The sequence below is a fragment of the Podarcis muralis genome, chromosome 14 (genome assembly GCF_964188315.1).
Source record: "Podarcis muralis chromosome 14, rPodMur119.hap1.1, whole genome shotgun sequence".
NCBI classification, from domain to species: Eukaryota; Metazoa; Chordata; class Lepidosauria; order Squamata; family Lacertidae; genus Podarcis; species Podarcis muralis.
Window position 1 is genome coordinate 21,081,428 of NC_135668.1, and position 21,058 is coordinate 21,102,485.

Here is a 21,058-nt window from a genome sequence, read left to right on the forward strand (position 1 = left end):
TCCCCGGAAAATAGAGACACTTGGGAGGGTCTGTTAATGTGGTGTCAGAGTGCTTTAAATGTGTGGGGTGAATATGGCCTGTATCTTTCCCTCTCACTCTTCCCCCCTCTCCACAAGAGGACACAACAAGCAATTTTACATTCCTGCAATCTAGGAGAAAGAGCAACAGGGCCCTTGCAGTGCCTTCCAATTTTGGCTTAAGCAGGCCCCTGTAGAATTAGATTTCGCAGGCATAGGCATGCTTGCTGCCGTCTGGAATGCTGCTTGAGAAAGAGGAGCGCCCTTTGCTGTCTCCCACAGCCCTGTCTCCCACAGCAAAATAGGACATTTTGCTATATTTAGAGAGTGCGATACCAATGGTATTCTAATTTATTATTTATACCTCGCTATACATGAAGCCCTCACTGCAGATGAGATATAGCCCATTAAAAGTGGAATCCTTCCCTTGGAGAACAAGCTATCTGTTGAGGTCCCAGCCGTCTTAGACTGGAGCAGTGAAATTATATTTGGGACTTGGAGGCTGATAAGCTTTCTGGCAAAGGACTAGTTCACACAAGCAGCAAATGAGGTTCTAAGACCATTTATGGGCTCGCGCCACTGGCTGGGGGTAGGAAGGTTGAGACTATAGAAAACAACTCCTGGTTTGTGCAAAATTATCTCACCAGGGGACAAGTTATGCAAGAACTCCCCCCACCCCTAGCACAACATGTTAGTTCTATGTGTGCAGAGAGGCTTCTTTAAATATGTATATAATGGGGAAACTTTATCATTTATTTATTGAATTTCTACCCCGCTCTTCCTCCTGAAAAAGGAGCCAAGGGTGGCAGTGATGCAATCCTGTTTTCAGTTATGCAATTATCTATTTCAGGGGTAGGGAACCTGAAGCAGACACTACAAGTGTTCCTATTTGCCATGGACTGCTGTCCCAGTTTCTGATTTGATCCCAGAATGTCCCACTTTTCCTTAGGATGTCCCTATTTTCATTGGAGAAATATTGTAGGGTATGGAATTATGAGACCCCCTGAGCCAAGGAGATAAGTACCGTATTTATGCCAATCTAATGCACTATTGAATCTAATGCGGACCTCAATTTTCAAAACCTTGAAACCGAAAAAGTATTTGCTGGCGAATGTAAATGCGCCATCAAATCTAATGCACACCCTAATTTTCGTGATGTAATTTGGCCAAAAAAGGTGTGCATTACATTTGAGTAAATACAGCAACTATACAACCTTTAGAAGACATCTGAAGGCAGCCCTGTATAGGGAAGGTTTAAAATGTCTAATGTTTTATTCAGTGCTTTTTTTTCTATAAAAAAATGTTTAGGGGTACTCTCATTTTGACTCAAGAAAATCACCATTTTATAGTTCAAATCGGAAGAAAGAAATACAGTAAATGGAGAAAAGTACAAAGATCCACAAAATGTTTTGGGGTATGCGTACCCCTGCATCCCCCCAGAAAAAAGCACTAGTTTTATTTTTGTGTGTGTGTGTGTGTGTGTGTGTTTTATATGTTGGAAGCCACCCAGAGTAGCTGGGGCAACCCAGTCAGATGAGTGGGGTTTAAATATAATAATAATAGTAGCAGTAGTAGTAGTAGTAGTAGTAGTAGTAGTAGTAGTAGTAGTATAGAATAACCCTATTTTCATCAGAGAAATGTTGGAGGGTATGCTGAAGTCCTCCAAATGTTGCTGGACTCCAACTCTCATCAGCCCCAAGCCATGTCATCAATGGTTGAGGATTATGGGTGATGTTAGTCCAACAACATCCAGAGAGCCACAGGTTCCCCACCTGCCTTATCTGTAGTCTAATGTGGCTCAGTCCAGGAACACTCTCCCCAGCTCACTTGCTTCTCTCACCCCCACCCTGCCATATGAAATAGGCCTAAATAGGCTCTGGGCTGTGTAGCACATATTGAAGTTCTAAATTCCACCCACAGCTTCTCTGATTAAAGGGCTCTCAGGTATCAAGTGACGGGAAAGCCCTACTGCCAGTCACAGTATAGCATACTGGGAAGAGAGGAAGGAACCATATGTACTGGACCAAACCATTGGTCCATCCACCTCAGTATTGTGCGCACTGAACCTTTTTGCCCCAGCTGGCCAGATCCTTAGCTGGCTCCACCACCTTGGACCAGTGTTGACAAGAGGGTGAGACAACCCACATGCCAATAAACAAATGCCATGGATCAACAGGTGGGTTGTTCCACCTGCCTGTCCAAGTTGGTTGTCCAGAGCTTCACAGACACCTGACAGCCAGCTGCTTGTTGGGTGCTTGGAAACCTCAGCCCAAGAGGTTTTGCTGCTCCAGTAGCACCAAGTAGTTTCCATTGAAACCTCTGGGGAAAACAGAGGGAAAAAGCTCTGTTTGGCAGTGGCTTCAAAGTAAACTATTACTGCTATTTGAATAAGGTGTCCGCCTCACTGCCTATCAAGTGATGGACAGGAAGAGCATGTCTTGCTCCCATGAAGGAACAGTGAGGAGCTTACTTTAAGATCCCAATTGTTCCTTTGTAGTCACATCAGAACCTGCCCTACACCTGATCTCACATATGAAATCAGTCATGGAACAGGTGGATGTGGTTTAGGTGAGGCTTGATGGGCCAAATTTGGCTGATGTTTCAGTGATTCCCTACTCCTGGCCTATACTAACCAGCTTCAGTTCTCCAGGATTTCAGGGAGTAGGTCAGGCATAGGCAAACTTGGCCCTCCAGATGTTTTGGGACTACAACTCCCATCATCCCTGACCACTGGCCCTGTTAGCTAGGGTTGATGGGAGTTGTAGTCCCAAAGCATCTGGAGGGCTGAGTTTGCCTCTGCCTGGAGTAGGTCCTTCCCAAGTAAACCCAGTAACATCAGGGGTTGACCCTGACATCAAGGCAGATGTTCTACCACTAGTCTGGGTTAGCAGAGCTAACGGTCAGACCTGGTGCAATGCAGTATTCAGGGTTCCAGGTAGGTCTTCTGCAATTAGGAAACAGTCACAGTTTTGTAGCAAGTGGATCCACATTTTAAAAAGTCTTCACGATCCCTCCCTCCTCAGGATTCATCCCACTTTGAAATGGAATTGCTGTTAACCTACAGCGTGTTCTGAGCACAATACGATTAGGGTTCCTCAAATCAAACCCTGTGTGTTCCACTCGTTGGTAGATGAAAAGAGATGCTTAATTTAGCTAGCATGTAGCGTCATACATTTTCTCAGGGGATTAGGCAGTATTTCACACACAGGTAAGCCTCTTGCAGATCAGAGCTTAAGGTGTCATCCTATTGTGCAATGAGGATAAGCTAATGCTAAATGGTGGCTTCAGATCCTTCTTCTATACTGGCAATTCGGCTGTATTTAATAAAACTTATTGAGCAGCGTTGTGGATGACATACATTTCTATTTCTTTAGTATGAACATGTTATACACATAGCAATAAGATGAAGGGCCTTAGCTCACTGGAAGGGTATCTGCTTTGCATACAGAAGATCCCTGATTTAATCCCCAGCATCACCAGAGACTCTTCCCTTGGTTCCCTCACCCTTTCAATTTCTTTTCAGCAGTGGTCCCCTTGCTATGGAACGCTCTGCCAGCATCTTGATATCTTTCTGCCACTGACTTTCCTCCAAAGTTTTTAAACTCTTGATAGCCTCTTTTATTCTGGCTCATAGATTCTGCTCTTTTGAGCTCAGTTTTTGGTTTAATGGGTTATTTGTTTTGTGGTGTCCAAACTATTTTATTGTAAGCCCCTCTGATGATGTGCCTGAAGGGCAAGTTACAACTCTGTATTCATCCCATTCCATTCGCAGCACAGGACCAGCGCTCTTCTCCACACACACCCCACTCCAGGCATGGGGAGTTGCTGACCTGGGTTCCAAAATCAAGTTGAGATTCCGCTCCCCGAAAAACACAAAATACACCCCAAACCAATAAACAAGCAAACATGAAAACCATTCCCCGCAGACAAACTTTTGTTGTGACCTACATTGAGGTCAGGAAGTGCTGATGTGGCGGATGGTGTCTCAGCATAACCAAATCCCTCTTTGTCAACAGAGCTTTCAGTTCACTGTGAGCTCCACTTGCAACCCTCCCTGGGGGTTGTACTGTCCTATTCTTTGCATTGCGTTCCAGATGCCACTTTTAACAGATAGCACTGCTAAATTATTCTGGGCATCCTCTGTCTTCAAAGCCTTGTCAAGTCCTCTTCGTATCAGGGTGGTGTGTGTGTGTGTGTGTGTGTGTGTGTGTGTGTGTGTGTGTGTAGTTTGCGTCACGAGTGGATAAATGAAAAGGTGATGTTCTTTCCTGTACCTGTGTAAGTTGAATGTCACCTGGAGGTGTTAAAAAGAGTATATATACCAAGGACTCTGACCAGCTGTTAGAGGAAATATTTATTTGAAGATGCTGATTCTCACAAGTCAAGGGCTTATGAAAGGGTGGTGTGTCTGGCTGGATCGTGTTAGCACCAAGATCATGTTACTTGCACCCCACCCATCTGACTGGGTTGCCCCAGGCACTCTGGGTGGCTTCCAACATCTATAAAAACATAATAAAACATTAAACATTTTTAAAAAACATTCACCATACATGGCTGCCTTCAGATGTCTTCTATCAATAGGCCTCACAATGTAGAAAGCCTGTTCTAGGAGGTGGTCATGTTCTCCTGTAAGGATCTGCTGGAAGTCCTTGATGGTTTCCTTTAGGGGTACCACCTTGGCTGCATGGCCAGCAAAGACTTCAGCCACTTGGCAGGGTTGGGACAGAGTTGTCCAGCTCACCTGGAAGATGGGGAAGTGCCATAGCTCAGTGGAGCACAAAAGGTCTCAGGCTCACTTCCTGCTGCTTTGAGCTCCTTAGATGAAAGGTGGGATATGAATGTAGATTGTGATCTGCGCCAACAGAAAAATGGTGTGCAGATTTATGGGAGTAATAGTACTGCTCCATTCTGTCTTGGTCAGACCCCACCTGGACTATTGTGTCCAGTTTGGGGCACCACATTTTTAGAAGGATATTGACAAGCTGGAATGCATGCAGAAGAGGGTGACCAAGATGATAAAGGGTTTAGAAACCAAGCCTTATGAGGAACAGTTGAGGAAACTGGGTGTGTTTAGCCTGGAGAAGAGTAGACTGAAACGTGATACGATAGCCATCTTCAGATATTTGAAGGGCTGTCACATGGAAGACAGAGCAAGCTTGTTTTCACCTGCTCCAAACTACAACAGAGGAGATTCCCACTAAACATTAGGAAGAACTTTCTGATGGTAAGAGTTGTTCAGTGGTGGAACAGACTACCTTAGAAAGTGGAATAACCTAAAAGGGGGCAGGGAGTTAGGTGGAATTAACCCATTGCAGTGTGTGCTTGATAACACAAACATGATCTGTATTCTCACCACTTCCCTTTCTCTGATGTTTTACATGTTGCATGTGTTGTTCGGAAAATTAAAATGATTTTAAAAAAATGAATAGTAATATGAATGGTATTGTCCTTTGATAGTGCCATTAACTGTGCCACTTCCTTCTTCTGTCTCTTTTCATTTGCAGGCATATCAGATGGCATTGTCACATGTAAGTCTCTTCTCATTGATTGAACTAACAATTATTATTGTTACTGCTGCTACAGTTTATTCCATTTTTCATCGCTTTCCACAAATATGTCGCAAAATGACTTCTAAATCTATAAAAGACTGAACAACTTGGCAGTCAGTTAAAAACCAAATACATAGAAAAAGTGTAATACTATCAGAATTCCTAGAAGTGTTCATCCCACCGTTAACATAGAAAGGATTAATCCTACATAACCACAGTAACACAAAAGCAACATGCAAAGTAGGCCAGACACTATACCAAACTCACAACCAAAAGCCTTAGGGATGTCTTAGCCCAGCTCCTAAAAACCAGCAATGATGGCATCAGGTGTGTTAACCTGGGGAGTGCAAACTGAATGCTTTCCCTCACATATGTTGTGCTGGTGGGCACAATTCAGAGTACTGGTTGTGACCAAGCCTCATACGTCCAGGGTATCTGAAGGATCATATCTCCCAATATGATCTTTTCAGATCTTCTGGGGAGGCTTTTCTCTCGGTCCCACTGGTGGTCCACAGGCACATTTGGTGAGGACGTGAAACAGGGCCTTCTCGGTGGCTGCTCCCAGATTGTGGGAGACTTGGCTGCCTCCTGCTCTCCACTTTCCTTTCACTGGAAGGTGACTACATCCCTCCCCCCATACTGTAGGTCTTAGGCTGTTATGGTAGAGTCTTCTGAGGTTAACTGTTTTGGGTTGATTTTTTTTTGGGGGGGGGTTGTATTTTTGCTTTTTGCTTTAAAATGGTTTTAAGTGTTTTGAAATAACAGCTTTTGAAATAACAACTTATGGTTTTCTGTTGTTGTTTTTTAATGGGAAATATATATAGCCTTGTTTGTTGTGCTTGCAGTATTTCGTGAAATGCAAAACTAACTAAATAAACAAACATTTATTCTTTTCTCTTTTGGCTTCAGTTGAGTACAGTCCCAGTCCTACTCCTCTTATCACTGTGACACATAAGCCAGAGGAAGACACGTTTGGGGTAAGTTGTGTGGTAGGGAAAGTGGTTTTTTTGTTTGTTTGTTTGTTTGTTTATTCATCAAATTTATAGCCCACTCTTCCTCCCCAAGGAGCCCAGGACAGTAAAACAATTACACAATTTCAAAGCAAAGGCATTCTAAAGCAATCAAAATATTCTAATAACAATTGCAATAAAAAAACAAAAAAACAGCTACAGTTTAAACATCCTAAAAACAGTTTCAGGCTGTTGTTGTTTTTTTTTAAAAAAAATCTACCCATCCAACGAAAGGTACTCTTCAGTCACTAAATGCCTGGGTAGACAGGAAGACTTTAAAATTACCTGGGGAACCACCACTGAAAAGGCCCTGTCACAGGTCAGTGCCAACTGGGCAATTCCTGGTGGCCGCAGCAGCATCAAAGCTGGCTGCTCATAAGGTGTGAAATGGTTGGCACTGAGGAAGGAGCTGTTTTAGGGAGGAGGAGGAGGAGGAGGAGGAGGAGGAGGAGGAAGAAGAAGAAGAAGAAGAAGAAGAAGAAGAAGAAGAAGAAGAAGAAGAAGAGGAAGAAATTGTTGTTGTTGTTGTTACAGAATAGGCCATCCCTATTTTCATTGGAGAAATGTTGGAGGGTATGTAGTGTACTCTGAGTAAAAATTAGTTGCCATTGTGTGTCATGAAGAAAGCTAAAGCTGACCCTTTATTTCTGTCATCCTAAAGGGGTGTGTGTGCTTGTATGCGCGCAGGGTCCATTTCTGCAGCAGAGCTTCCTAACACACACCTCAACACACATTGGAAAGTTGCTGGAAACCACAGGAGAGGCAAGTGCTCTTGTGCTCAGGTCCTGCTTGTGGATTTCCCACAGGACTCTGGATGGGCACTTTGAGAACAAGATGCTGGACAAGATGCCCTGATTCAGTAGGCTCTTCTTATGCCCTTACACATGAACATGACTTCCCATCTTGCTGACTGCAGTCAGAAAGAAATGCAGAAAACAACTAGGCAGATATGATAAAGCAAACACATAGAAACATACACAACAGCAACCAGCACATGTATAAATAAAAGCATGACGGTAATCCAAGACTGGGTAAGGCACTAGTCTGCAAGGAACAAAACCTCTCTTTATTTTATGTGATATGTAATTCATTTTTTAAAGGAAATGGTTGCCGGTTGCCGGTTTTTATATATAAACAAGCAAAGCAAGTTTCACAAAGCAGAATGAATATTTTCCCTAATGCAGAAGGAAGAACCCCAGAGAGAATGCTGTCTGTGTACTGAAAAGCCAGGAATAAATATTCTGTCAATATGTGCAGAAGGGAGCGGCTGCCTCCTCTTGCCTCCAACAAAGCGTTCTCTTTTGAGCCAATCCTGCTGCTCTCTTCATCTCCGCCCCCCCTCTCCTTTTCTCTGGCTTCATCTGAGCATCCCTCCTCCAGTGTTTTCATGGAGATGTGGTTGCTGTTTCTGCCCTTGATGAGTATTTCATGTCACTGTCTTTGAATATTGTTTCTGGGCCGTTCCCCATATTATGTGGCAGAAAACTGGGTCTCCCTCCAAGTAGATGTTTGACCGGAACTTGCATCCAAATCCTTGCTCCTTGTCATAAGAACACAAGGCTCACCTTAGTGCGGGTTCCAGCTCTCATAGTGGCTAACCAGACCCCTATGGGAAACCTAAAAACAGGACCAGAGTGCAGCTGTGATCTTCCTCTCCACTTGTGATCCCAAGCAAATGGTGTTCAGAAGCAATGCTGAGCTAGATGGGTATATGATTTTTTTTTTGGTAGTATGTTTTTATTTATTTATTTATCTTTATTTTTTACCAACAACCAAAACCTAACAGTGAAACCCCCCAGGCGGCTGATACATTGAGTATACATAATCAATAATAACATATTCAAATCGACCATATGTACAATTCTATATACATTAACACTCCTTGCTCAACAAGGTTTACTTAACTTTTAACATTTTAATTGCCCCTAATTGTTCAAATCTACCCAAATAATTCAATATCTTCTCAAACCAATCCTCTTTCTCACTGACCATAAACCCTTTCATTCTTTGTATCTTAACAGAAATTATAATATTATTCAATTTTTATTATAATATTATAATATTATTCAATTTTTTCCTCCATTGGTTCACCCCTAGCTCTTCTGCATTTTTCCAATTACTCGCTATAACCTGTCTGGCTGCAGTTACCATCAATTTTACCCATTTACATTCCTCCTTTGTTTTTAACTCAGTGCTACTCAGGCTTATAAAAACCATTAATTTAGATATTTCCACCTTCCTACCCACAATTTCCGATATTTCTATACCAATCTGTTTCCAAAATTCATTAACTAACGGACAATTCCACCACATATGACTGTACATTCCCATCACTCCAGCTGGGTATATGATTAACCCCACATAAAACATTTTCTGATGTCCTAAATCTGCCATCTCCATGGGAGTTGGTACATCTACAGCAGTACTGTCTGTACTGACAGGTAATGGCTGTCCAAGATTTCAGACAGGTGTCTCTCCCATCTTTTCCTAGAGATGCTGGGAGTTGAACTTAGGACTTCCTGCTTGCAAAGCAGATGTTCTACCCCTGAGATATGACTCTATTTATCTCCTTTCTCTTTCCCCTCTTTGCTCTCTCTTCTTTGTTTTCTGTAAATTCATTCATTGCTTTAAATAATGCGCACACATGGGCACAATGTTAGATTGTAAATTTGAGTGCAAATTGCTTTAAGTGTTTCAATAATAATATTCAACGTGGCCTCTAATGCCTAGGGTGTCCTTTACAGGTGTCCATAGCTGTTGGGCTTGCGGCCTTTGCCTGTGTCCTCCTGGTGGTCCTCTTTATTATGATCAACAAGTATGGTCGGCGATCAAAGTTCGGAATGAAAGGTACAGATCAATCTCTTCCTCCATCCACTGGGAGGGGTTTTGGATGGGACAAGGTGGGGAGAATTATATTCATTCCAACTTTCTGACGCTGGTTCTTGGTTTATAAGTAAGTTCACACTGGAAATGTGATTGCGTCTTGGAAACAGGCATTTGTAATGCTAAGTAGCACGAAATCGGGGATCTCTCATTTCATGGTGTTGTGATCCCCAGCAGAGCCCCCAGAAAAAGATGAATGGCTTGTGTGCAGCGGTGGTCACTGCTATTAATTAATTGGTTTGTAATATAGTCTTTGGTGGACTTCAGCTTTTAAGATTGCTTGGTAGCGAACAGTGTTTGTTCCACTGACAAAGTGAAACGTTGAGTAATTCTCTTCTTGAAGCCTAAAGCTATAGGGCAGGAAAGAAGGATTGATTGTAAATATGATGAAGAATGTCACTGGGTTCAAGGTTGAATCGCGGACTGGACTCCCAGGCTCTTTGTCCCTTCTCTAAGATGAGGGGCCGTACCTAATTTACACAAAGCTGATTTCTTTTCCACTGGATCTTCTGATGCTTATTGAGGCTGCAGGCAGAGTTGGGTGAAGTTGCTGGACCATGGATAATCCTAAGTAGACATAGGAACATAGGAAACCTGTCTTATCCCATGTACCACTGGTCCATCTTGCTCAGTACTATCATTCTACAATGACTGTCAGCAGCTCTCCAGGGTTTCAGGCAGGGAACATTTCCCAGCCCTACCTGGAGATGTTGGGGATTGAACCTGGCACCTTCTGCATGCAGAACAGATGCTTTACCACTGGGCTACAGCCCTTCCCCATTTGCTGTCATGAGGTCTGGAGCGCAACTGATGCTTTTTATCCTACTTAGACCAGACGGCCCTTTCTAGGCTCCGCCTTCTTCCTGGAAGAGTCTTAACGGGTTAGTCCTCTTGCCTGGAACTAAACCCACCACTAAGGAGGAGGAAGGATATGGAGGGAGAGGGAGTTGAAAGCCAGTGCCGCCCCCCTGGACTGCTTGTAAGCAAGAAGGCAGGCAGGCAGGCAGGTGGATGGGTGGGTGGGTGATGTCTGAGAGCAGATTGAGGTTGGTGAAGTCGTGACCCAAATGGATTAGCACCCACTGGGTTGAGAGTTTTTGAATGGGAGATGCAGGACAGGGGAAAACTCATTTATATTCCAAATTCACCCAGTTGGAGCTCTGTATCCACCACTCCACACACTGTAGCTATCACCACAAGTATCTATCAAGGACCAGGGCAATGGGTTATTTTACATTTTTCCTTTCAAAGTTTAGCTGTGATTCCTGCATTGTAGGGGGTTGCAGTAGATGACCACTGAGCTCCCATCCAACTCCACTGTGCTTTGCTTCTGTGATGGAAGATTCCTAGGCTGCCTTTTACAATAAAGGTCCCTTAAGGCGGCTTACAGGAAACATTAATGGCAGTAAAATACAATCATAATTTAAAGCATCAGCTGATATGTTTGAAAAGCCACCACATGCATGTATTAATTTCAACTGGCTAATGAGAGCAAATTTTGAACAGACCGTTTAAAATGAGCAGCAAAATGAAGCATTAAAAAGTTTGTCTTAATACCATGGTGTGATAAATATGGAGACTGAATAAATTCTCTCTCTCTCTCTCTCTCTCTCTCTCTCACACACACACACACACACACACACACACACACACACACACACTCACTTATTAAACCTAAACTGTGAATGACAACTGAAGCTGTCCACAAGTTGTGAGATTGGCCAGTGTCTTGCATGATCCTCATTGACTGTGTGTGCGCAGTATTCAGCTGGTGTTGGGTCTTTTAAGAAGGAATAACCATTCTCCCTTTGATAAGCTCTTGTACCAAGTTGTACTTTCCATTACTTCTCTCGTAAATCATAGCCATAAATGTCCCTCTGCAGAGTTAATTCTTTTTTCTTTTTTAGAGCCTTTTTATCGGTCAGGTTGTTAAGCAGAATCCGCAGTACATGAATGTGCCTCAACCCTTGGAGAGCTCCTTTCCCCCTTCCCTGATTTATCTAGTCGGGAGCTCTGCGTAAGCACAAGGAATGACTGAAAGTTTCCTATTTATTTTGTGGGGGCATTTATCCATGCCACAGCATCTTTGGGACACTTAGCCACGGAAAGTAATTGGGAGGCATTTAAATTGGATACAGAGCCCACAAATTCCCAAATTGTTGTTGCATGCACAGTTGGTTTAATTGCGCACCATTCCCTGTTCATTAGTACTGAGTTAATGCCCATCTGAATCATTTGTTGGCTTAACAGCGCACATTTCAATTTGCCAAGCTGGGTCAGGCATATAAAAAGACTTGCTTCCTCAGCAGGCCAAGTGATGGCCACTGTGGAGCATTATACTTGGGGCAGGGTTTGAAAATGTTTGAAAACTTCAGCCCGTCCAGTATCCCACACTCACCTAGAGAAGAGAAGACTGACTGAGAGGTGACATGATAGCCATCTTCAAATATCTGAATGACTGACACAGGGAATATCTTGGAATCTTAGAACTGTAGAGTTGGAAGGGACCACGAGGTTCTTCTAGTCCAGGAATGGCCAAACTTGACCCTCCAGCTGTTTGGGGACTACAATTCCCATCATCCCTGACCATTGGTCCTGTTAGCTAGGGATGATGGGAGTTGTAGTCCCCAAACAGCTGGAGGGCCAAGTTTGGCCATGCCTGCTCTAGTCCAACCCCCTGCAATGCAGGATTTATTTATTTTTTGCCCAGTGTGGGGCTTGAATCCATGACCCCGAGATTAAGAGTCTCATGCTCTACCAGCTGAGCTAAGATGGAGCCATCTTGTTTTCTGCTGCTTCAGAGGGTAGGACCCAAACCAGTGGATTCAAATTACAAGAAGGGAGATTCCGACTAGTCCTTTCTGACAGTAAGAGCTGTTTGACAGTAGAATGGACTCCCTCAGAAGGTGGTAGACTCTCCTTCATTTGAGGTTTTTAAACAGCAATCAGGTGGCCACACGTCAGGGATTCTTTAGCTGTGATTCCTGCACTGGACTAGTAGGCCGTAGTGAACATATATTCATAATATTTAAATTGGGGGGTCTCCAACCTTTCAGGGCTGGGGCCACATTTGGAAATCTAAGAAACTGTGATGTTCCATTTGCAAAACATATGCTCTACAATTGTCTTTCCCTTAAAAAAAGGAAAAGAAAAAAGCAGTTACTGCTCCTGTTGCTTATCTCAGTAATCCATGGTCCCTGGATATTACAAAAAATTATTCCTGCCACCTGAAGAATGTATGGAAAGTCTGCTCAAATACACCACCTCTGAACTGAGTGGCTGCTTGGGGGACAGGGTGAGATTTCAACTCATCTTTAGTTTTAACCTACAAAGCCTAATTCTTGGATTGAAGTGTCTATGGAGCAGCCTTCCCCTATATGTCCCAGCCCATTGTCTGAGGCCCTTCATACATTTGGTTGGAAGTTAGCAGAGACAAAGCCTTCCCTGTATTGGCCCCTGGTTTGTGAAATCATTCCCCAAATGTGTTCTTCTGCCACTATGACCTCTCTGTCCATTAAAACTCACCTGTTCTCCTGGGACTGATAATAAATGGCATTAATCTTCTGCTTAACTCTTGTGATCCATGTGCTTAGGTTTTAGGTTGTATGGCGGTTAGTTAAAGTCTTTTTGTATTATTTTGAAATTAAGTTGTTAGCAACATAGCTGCCCAACGTACTGGAAAGGTAGGACATAAAGGGTTCAGATATAGCTGGAAGTTCATGAATAGGTTAGGCCTGTGACTAATGCTAATTCTATTCAGATAAGACCCATTGAAAACAATGGATAGTACTTGGAACAATTAATTTCAGCAGGTCTACTTGAGTATAAACGGACATTGATACAACTTTAAATAATGACTTTTTAATTCATTTTTAAAGGTCGTCAATCAGTTTGATCTGAATGAAAACCCTCTCATTCTGAGGCCTTAGAAACCTTAAGATGAAAGGAGATGTGGGGAGGGGGAAACCATGGAAAAAGAGGAAGACTAATCAATGATTGCTTGCAACACATTCTGTGATGTTTTAGGAATTACATTATCATTGGCTCATTTGGTATTCGTTTCTAATAGCACCGATCAGAGCAGCTATATGAATGTGGATGTCAAAAGTACTTGCAGAGCCGTTCTGGTGTAATTTAGAATCAGTTAATAGGCACTTAAAGCAAAGTGGCTGCCTATCTGATTATGACTAGGGGTCCTTAATGCTTTCCCCCATAAACATATGGTAACTGTCCTCTGAGCAGATAGTCCAACAATGCCAGCATTCTCAGAAAAAAAGCAGACCAAGTCTTGCTATGTCATCTTGGAGACATGCAGAAGAGGTTTGGCAGAGCCAAGCTGGAGCTGTGGATATCTGTTACCACATCTGGGTTTGCAGTGGGTGTTCGCCACCCCTAAGTGGCTTGTGTTGGACTCTAGAATTGCAAGATCCTGATTCAGAATAAGCAGAAAGGCTGTCACTGTTAACCAGGCAATGATAGAAGACCTATACAGTGGTACCTCGGGTTACAGATGCTTCAGGTTACAGACTCCGCTAACCCAAAAATAGTACCTCGGGTTAAGAACTTTGCTTCAGGATGAGAACAGAAATGGTGCTCCGGCGGCGCGGCGACAGCAGGAGGCCCCATTAGCTAAAGTGGTGCTTCAGGTTAAGAACAGTTTCAGGTTACGAACGGACCTCCAGAACGAATTAAGTACTTAACCCGAGGTACCACTGTATTAGGTCCAGCCATTCCAGAGACATCAGCTCATTGACCAATTTCAGGAGGCCATGCTGCAGACACACCTATTTCTTCTTGTTCTCTGAGGTATGCCAAATCCCAGATAGCTCACAAGACTGGGTTCGGGGAGGGGGTTTCTCACATATAGAGTGTCTGATGAACAGGGATGGACAAATTTGTCAATTTCTCCAAACTTCAGTTAAGATCTCCACAATTTTAAACCAGTTTGCAAAAAATTTCAGAAAGCATCAGCGTGAAAATTCATCAGCGACTTTGTGCAAGTTTCATCTAATACGGTATAACATTTTTGTGTGCAATGTTGTCTAACCTACATGTTTTTTGCAAAGTGGTTTTTCTTAACAGGATGCATTTCTGCATGTTGCTGCCATTAAAATGTGTGTCCCAATGCACACATTTGCCCAACATATGCATCTTTGTTCAAAACATTTGGTTGCAGAATGGCATCACAAAATTCAAAGCGGATAGGCCAGTCACCTAGCTGTCATAGAACTCATTCCTGATTAATATTCCTCCAGAGTGTATGTGAATGTGTGTGAGAGAGGAGAGAGCTTGAGAGAGACAGCAACAGCTCTCCAAACTTGATATCTGAAATGCATTCAATATACATAGTTCCATCCTTGATCCTCAATTCAAAATGCGAGTTCTCGCTTGCATCGCTGTTGCCGGCTCTTACCTGGATTTGCTTTTGTGCTGTGTCGAGTGCGAAAGTTTTTTCTTCTTCCCGAAAGTCATCTGAGCTTTAGGGCATTCTGAACTTGTCAGGGTTTTGACCTTTCTGTGTTTGTATTGCCGTTGTTTTATTGGGTTTTAAAAGCCTCCGGATCCATTCTCTTTGCTCAACATTCCTTATTTTCACCTGCCTTTGAACCTGAGAAGTGGTTTCAGAGGGACTCACAGCCATAAGTGCTTTATCTCTTGCCAAATTGAAGAGATATCTATTTTGATTTCAGCATCGTAAAAGCTGCCTGGTTCCTTTTCTGCAGGTAGCCTGCCATCCATTAAAGAAAACCGAATCTTGGGTCATAAAAAGCAATAACCAAGCAGAATGTCCGTGCAACCTCTCATAATTGCACCCCTATAGCAAAAAGATTGCATAGCAAGACCCAAAGGCTTTCCCAGCAGGTCACCCCCTAGTCTTTTCACAAAACATGGGCATAGCTTCACTGCTAGATCCAGCCAGGCTAAAGGCCCAACGGTCCCCAGTTAATTTCCACATTATATTTGAGAAAACTAATGGAATATTCCACATGTTAAGCACTCGTTTTTGTGTCAGTTGATTCCAGAAAAGAAAAAAAACCAGTTTGCAGTCCCATTGACCTAGAAAATTGTGGACTTAAAGGGTGGTATATGGCATATTGTTGCTTCCTGTTGCTTTCATGGGGGAATCCTGGGGGAACATAAGCACATATGTGGCGGTAAAGGGTGAGGGAATAGTGATGTTGTCCAGTGACATTGGTTGTTGTGTCATACCATGCACACTGGTGTGAACAAAATTTAGCATTATGTGCCAGTACATTGGTCAACATTTACGTAACACAACAAGTGCTGCAGCATGAAAAGAACATTAGAAAATGCCATAGAGGTGCTAGCATTATGATCAGGAAAGCTAACACAATCTTCCCCGTGTCTGAAAGCACACTGTACTTACAGTGTCTATTCGAAGATCGCAAGCAGGACATGAGCTTAACAGCACTCTTCTCACTTGTGATTCCTAGCAGCTAGTATACAGAGTCATGCTGCCTCAAGACAGGGAAGGCATAACATAGCCATTGTGGTTAGCAGCGACTGATAGCTTTATCCTCCATGAATTTGTCTAATCTGCTTTTAGAGCCATCCAAATAGGTAGCCATCACCGGATCTCATGGGAATGAATTTAATAGTTTTGCAGTTTTAACTGAATTTCCCAGTGTTCAGCTTAATTGGATGGTTCTGAGTTACATTAGGGTAGAAATTCTTCCTATCTCAACCCTGTGCATAATTTTATACAACTGTGACATGTTTCCCTTACTCACCTTTCCCCTAAACCAGTGTTTCCCAGCTGCTTGGGTCTCCAGCTGTTTTTGGACTACAACTCCCATCATCCCTAGCTAGCAAGACCAGTGGTTAGGGATGATGGGAACTGTAGTCCAAAAACAGCTGGCGACCCAAGTTTGGGAAACAGTGCTCTAAACTAACCCCTCCCCAAATTTTGTAACCTTTCCTCATAATACTCCAACTCTTGTGTCATATGAGCTACAGACGTTAGGATGGATGTGATGACCATTTGTGAACTGCAGATACTCTCTCTCACTGCAACTGGGACTTGCTGGTGGCTGTGTGTCCTGTTCCTACCTTACCTGGCCAATGCTGTGTCATCTTGGTGAGTTGGAGGAGCTGTCCAACAGGTTAAGGAAGGCTTAACTAGAATGGCAAGTGGCAAGGCTTGCTAGAGTGCAAGGAACTGGAGAAAAGAAATTGTGGACTAGCAACAGCCATGCAACAACTCTGGAGTTTCATGCTGTCCACCTTTTTCCTGAGACCCCTGATCTGGAGTATGCACAAATTCTTCCTTCCCTCCTTCCCCCAAGGCTTCACACCTCCAGATATTTACAGTGCCCTCTGGACTGGGCATCAGCTCAGACTTTTCACTGTCTTTGCTCTTGGGGACTTGGAGGAAGTGGTGAACAGAAGGTGGACATCAGGTTCCCTAACTCCTAAGAGCTGGGGTGTCTTCTTGGGTGGCAAAAACTCTGAGCACACTAATGAACACCCAAACTCTTCTTGACCCCTGTCTTCTGCCTCTTCTGAGGACCAGGCCACAGCCAATTCTGATTTTAGGCAGAGGCTGGCCCAGACACATGCGATTGGATCCAACTTGAAAAATGCCTGTAGTTTTCTCATCAAATGAGTTTAGCTGCATATCTTCCAGGAAGTTTGTCTTGGAGAGAACTTCTGTGGTCAGACTCTCACAGGAACCTCCATGATCGAGGTTCACAAGTGAGCTGGGAACTCTATTGTTAACGTGCATCAGGCAACGGCTTGACCTTGATTGCCTAATTAGTGTTGGAAAGATCTATAAAAGTGACACCACTGTCCTTTCCCCCAGCAGAAATGTATCCTGGTGTTTCTCCTTCTTTCCAGCCAAAATGTTTTAGTGTCCATGTCTGGCTTATCCCCCTCCTTCCCCCAGTGAGTGCTCTAAGTACACACCAGTGACTCCTAAAAGTTGTTTGTAGCCAGCCTGGGATGCAATGCACTAACATAGGAAATGAGTGGAAATAAACTTGCTGGTTTACAAAAGCCCAGCTGAATCTCCATCCTGAGAGTCCGATCTCTGCCCATTGCAGATTTCCCCCTCTTTGCCTGGTATGACATTCACAGGATGTTGGAAGCGGCAAGGCTGTGGTGCCATTGGGTTAATGAGGAGCAGCAGGAGGCTGGTGACCTGGCAGAATGTTTCTAGAGTCATGCAAAGCTTCAAACTTTTGCAGCTGTTGTTGGAGCCTGCAGGAAGGGGAGGGTAAGGCTGAGTCAGGGTGAAGGAGCTGAGAAGGCCTGCATTGCTCGCGGCAAATTTGGAAGCCTCGAAGTCACATGGGTATTTGGTGTCCTGCTTTTCTCTTTGTGCCAGCATTTCAGCTTTAGCCCTCTCAAAACCCAACACGGCTGCACTTTTCACTCATCAAAGCCTTGATATTCCCTTGGTAAAAAAAGTATAAAGTGCCCTCTCTCTGACATTTTCTCCCCTATTCTTCTGCCCTTTTCAGTTCCATCTTAGGAGTACCACTAGTTTTCATGTATGCTTTTTTATTTTCTCTCTCCCCCTGCTATGTCTCTCCCATTTCTTTTACAGCAAACATTTAGCAGGGGTAGCCAATGGAGTAGATGTCATGAACTACAACTCCCATCAGCCTCAGCAAGCTTGGCTAATAACTAGGGATGATGGGAACTCTAGTCTAAAACTTCAAGAGGACATCATGTTGGCTGCCTCTATTCTGCAGCAAGAACCACTAACACAGTCACTTCAGCTTTATCATTGTGATTCCTACCTGATCCCCTTATTTTATGGTGACCTTAGGCAGCAGCGGTATACTGAGTCAGACCACTGGCCCATCTTGCCCAGTATTGTCAGTGCTAAGTGGAAATAGTCTGATTTTAAAAGGGCATAGGATGTCAATCAGATTATCCAAAGGCCTGGTTAAAAAGGAACACTTTTGCCTGGTGCCTAAAGGTGTGTAATGAAGGTGCCAGGCGAACTTCCCTGGGGAGAGCATTCCACAGACGGGGAGCCACTGCAGAGAAGGCCCTTTCTCGTGTTGCCACCCTCCGGACCTCTCATGGAGGAGGCACACGGAGGAGGGCCTCAGAAGATGATCTCGGGGTCCGGGTAGGGTCATATGGAAGGTGGCTCTATTGACTTTCCTCAGGGAGGCTCACCTGGCGCCTTTGTTACCTATGTTTAGATGCCAGGCAAAAACATTCCTTTTCTCTCAGGCCTTTGGCTAATTAAACAATCTGTGGACTTACAACTGTATGTGTATATTGCTTTTGTTTGTTGCTACATTATGTTTTTTTGTGTTTTTATATTACAAAGCACCCTCTGATCCTTGGATGATGTGCGGTATAGAAATTTAATAAATAACAGCAGCAGCAGCAGCCACACCTTGGGCCTTTCTAGTCAATCACTTCCAATTAAAGCAGTTGTGGAAAGATGTCTGAATGCTAGCACTTATGCATTTTTTCTTTGTCTAAAATGAAGAAGCAGCACCTCTTCCCTTGCTGCCAATAACGCCAACCCTTCAAGCTGTTGTTGTAGTTAAGGATAATTAACAGTTTTCCAATGACAGGAAATCATTAAAACTTCACTGATTTGACTTCCCTGGAGACAAACGTTCTCTACCTATGGAACACGTTCCAAATATAGCAACCACACACTATTTCCCAGCTCTGCAAGCGGCTTGGGACAAGCGGGGACAGATTGGAGGGTGTGCGAAAGGATAGGGTCGACTGCTCTATAGCCCCTTTCTTTCAGCTGAAGCTCCCCCCAAAAAGGAGGAGATCTGGGGCAGAATTTGCCGAGTCGATTTCAGATGGGATGTCATTTTCCATTTCCCCTTCTCTTTCTTATTGGGAGTGAATCATGAAAAGCTAGTCTCTGTGAGCTGCTTGAATGAGTCTTGCTTCTCAAAAGGCAGGCCACTGTGGAACCAAAATGCTATTCTGGTCTTCCCTGTGGATGCGTCCCGAGCTCCGCTGGCACACTTCAAAGGAGATATATTGCATTGTGCATCCTTAACTAGAAAACAAAGGATTAGGTGGTTTTCCAGCCAGCCCTTGGAAATGCCACTTTCTCTGCCCTGACAAGTGATGTGTCCATCTTCTTCTGGAAGCAATGTGGAATAAAATGACTCTGCCCCTTGACTCTGCCCTCTGTGGCCCTTACTCTGGGTCTAGATCACTGTTATGTACTGAGTTGAATAGGATCCAAAATGCAGCAGTCTGATTGGTCCTAGAACAATAGGATCCAAAATGCAGCAGTCTGATTGGTCCTAGAACAATAGGATCCAAAATGCAGCAGTCTGATTGGTCCTAGAACAATAGGATCCAAAATGCAGCAGTCTGATTGGTTCAAGAACAATGCAACAGTATGATTGGTCCGCAGGAGCCACCCAATCCAGCTCCAGGTGGAAATGAATCCACAACCTGATTGGCCTACAGGAGAATCCCGGAATTAGCCAATCAACCCATTGTGTAAATAATGTATATAAAGCAGATATTGTGGGCAAACTTCCGTTCCTCCTCACCACTATGAGCTGAATAAAGAGCATGAAATCCACTCTCGACTCCGAGTATATTTCAATCACTGTTGTGGAACATTATGAATCCACTCACTTCTGCCTCTAGCCCAGCCTGCCACTGGCAAGTGGCCCTCAGAAGGTGGCAGATGAGGAAATGTGGCCCTCGGGCTGAAAAATGGTTTTCAACCCTGCTTTACTAGCTACTGAGCAGGATATTTTAACTTTCAAACTTTCTCATCTTGCCCTTTTGCCCGGGATCATATCTAATTAACTTCTGGAGCTCCTCCACGTTCCAAAGACTCAAGTTATCACCATCTCCTCTTGTGCATCAAGCTATATTCTTTTACCTCCCAGGCTCCTGTTTATTGCTTGGGTACAGCACTCAGTTGCAAGAACAGTTTCCATTGCGAATTCACCGTTGATTAAAAATTGTAGCGCAGGAAGAGTGCTGGGAAGGAGGAGACAGGGATGAGAAGGGCAGCAGCGTCGAGCCTCGCTAACCGATTGAACGGTGATGTATGCAGTGGGTTTCTTGATGGGCCTTGCATGGTTTGCAAATGGACAATTCAGGGCAATTTCTTCCTTGCTGTTAAAGGAAGACATTAAAAAGAAGAGAGAGAGGAAGCGAATAAATTCTGCAAGGTAGAACACAGTGCACGAAGCAGTGAAAGAGGGCGGGGGAAACCCAACCCCCTTCGGTTTTAATTAACGTTTAAATTAGGATCAGTTTATTCCGCTGTTGGCGCGGCTGGCGCTGTGGGTAAAACCACAAGTGCCTAGCACTTGCCGATCGTATGGTCGGCGGTTCGAATCCCCGCGGCGGGGTGAGCTCCCGTCTTTTGGTCCCAGCTCCTGCCCACCTAGCAGTTCGAAAGCACCCTTAAAGTGCAAGTAGATAAATAGGTACCGCTTTATAGCGGGAAGGTAAACGGCGTTCCATGTGCTGCGCTGGTGCAGGCTCGCCAGAGCAGCAATGTCACACTGGCCACGTGACCCGGAAGTGTCTGCGGACCACGCCGGCTCCCGGCCTCTAGAGTGAGATGAGCGCACAACCCGAGAGTCTGACAAGACTGGCCCGTAC

The 21,058-nt window shown here is 44.0% G+C and overlaps 1 protein-coding gene across 4 annotated transcripts in view; it reads left to right on the forward strand.

Moving 5' to 3' along the window:
• NTRK3 (neurotrophic receptor tyrosine kinase 3) overlaps positions 1–21,058 on the forward strand; it is a 429,804-nt gene that overhangs the window by 180,238 nt on the left and 228,508 nt on the right. For all 4 annotated transcript variants that reach the window (XR_013390655.1, XM_077918932.1, XM_028705834.2 and 1 more), the window contains exons 9-11: positions 5,523–5,546; positions 6,477–6,544; positions 9,322–9,424. Coding sequence is in view for 3 of the 4 variants with exons in the window: in XM_077918932.1 (XP_077775058.1) it covers positions 5,523–5,546; positions 6,477–6,544; positions 9,322–9,424 (195 nt within the window). In the remaining variant the exon portion in view is untranslated. The remainder of the gene's footprint in view (positions 1–5,522; positions 5,547–6,476; positions 6,545–9,321; positions 9,425–21,058) is intronic.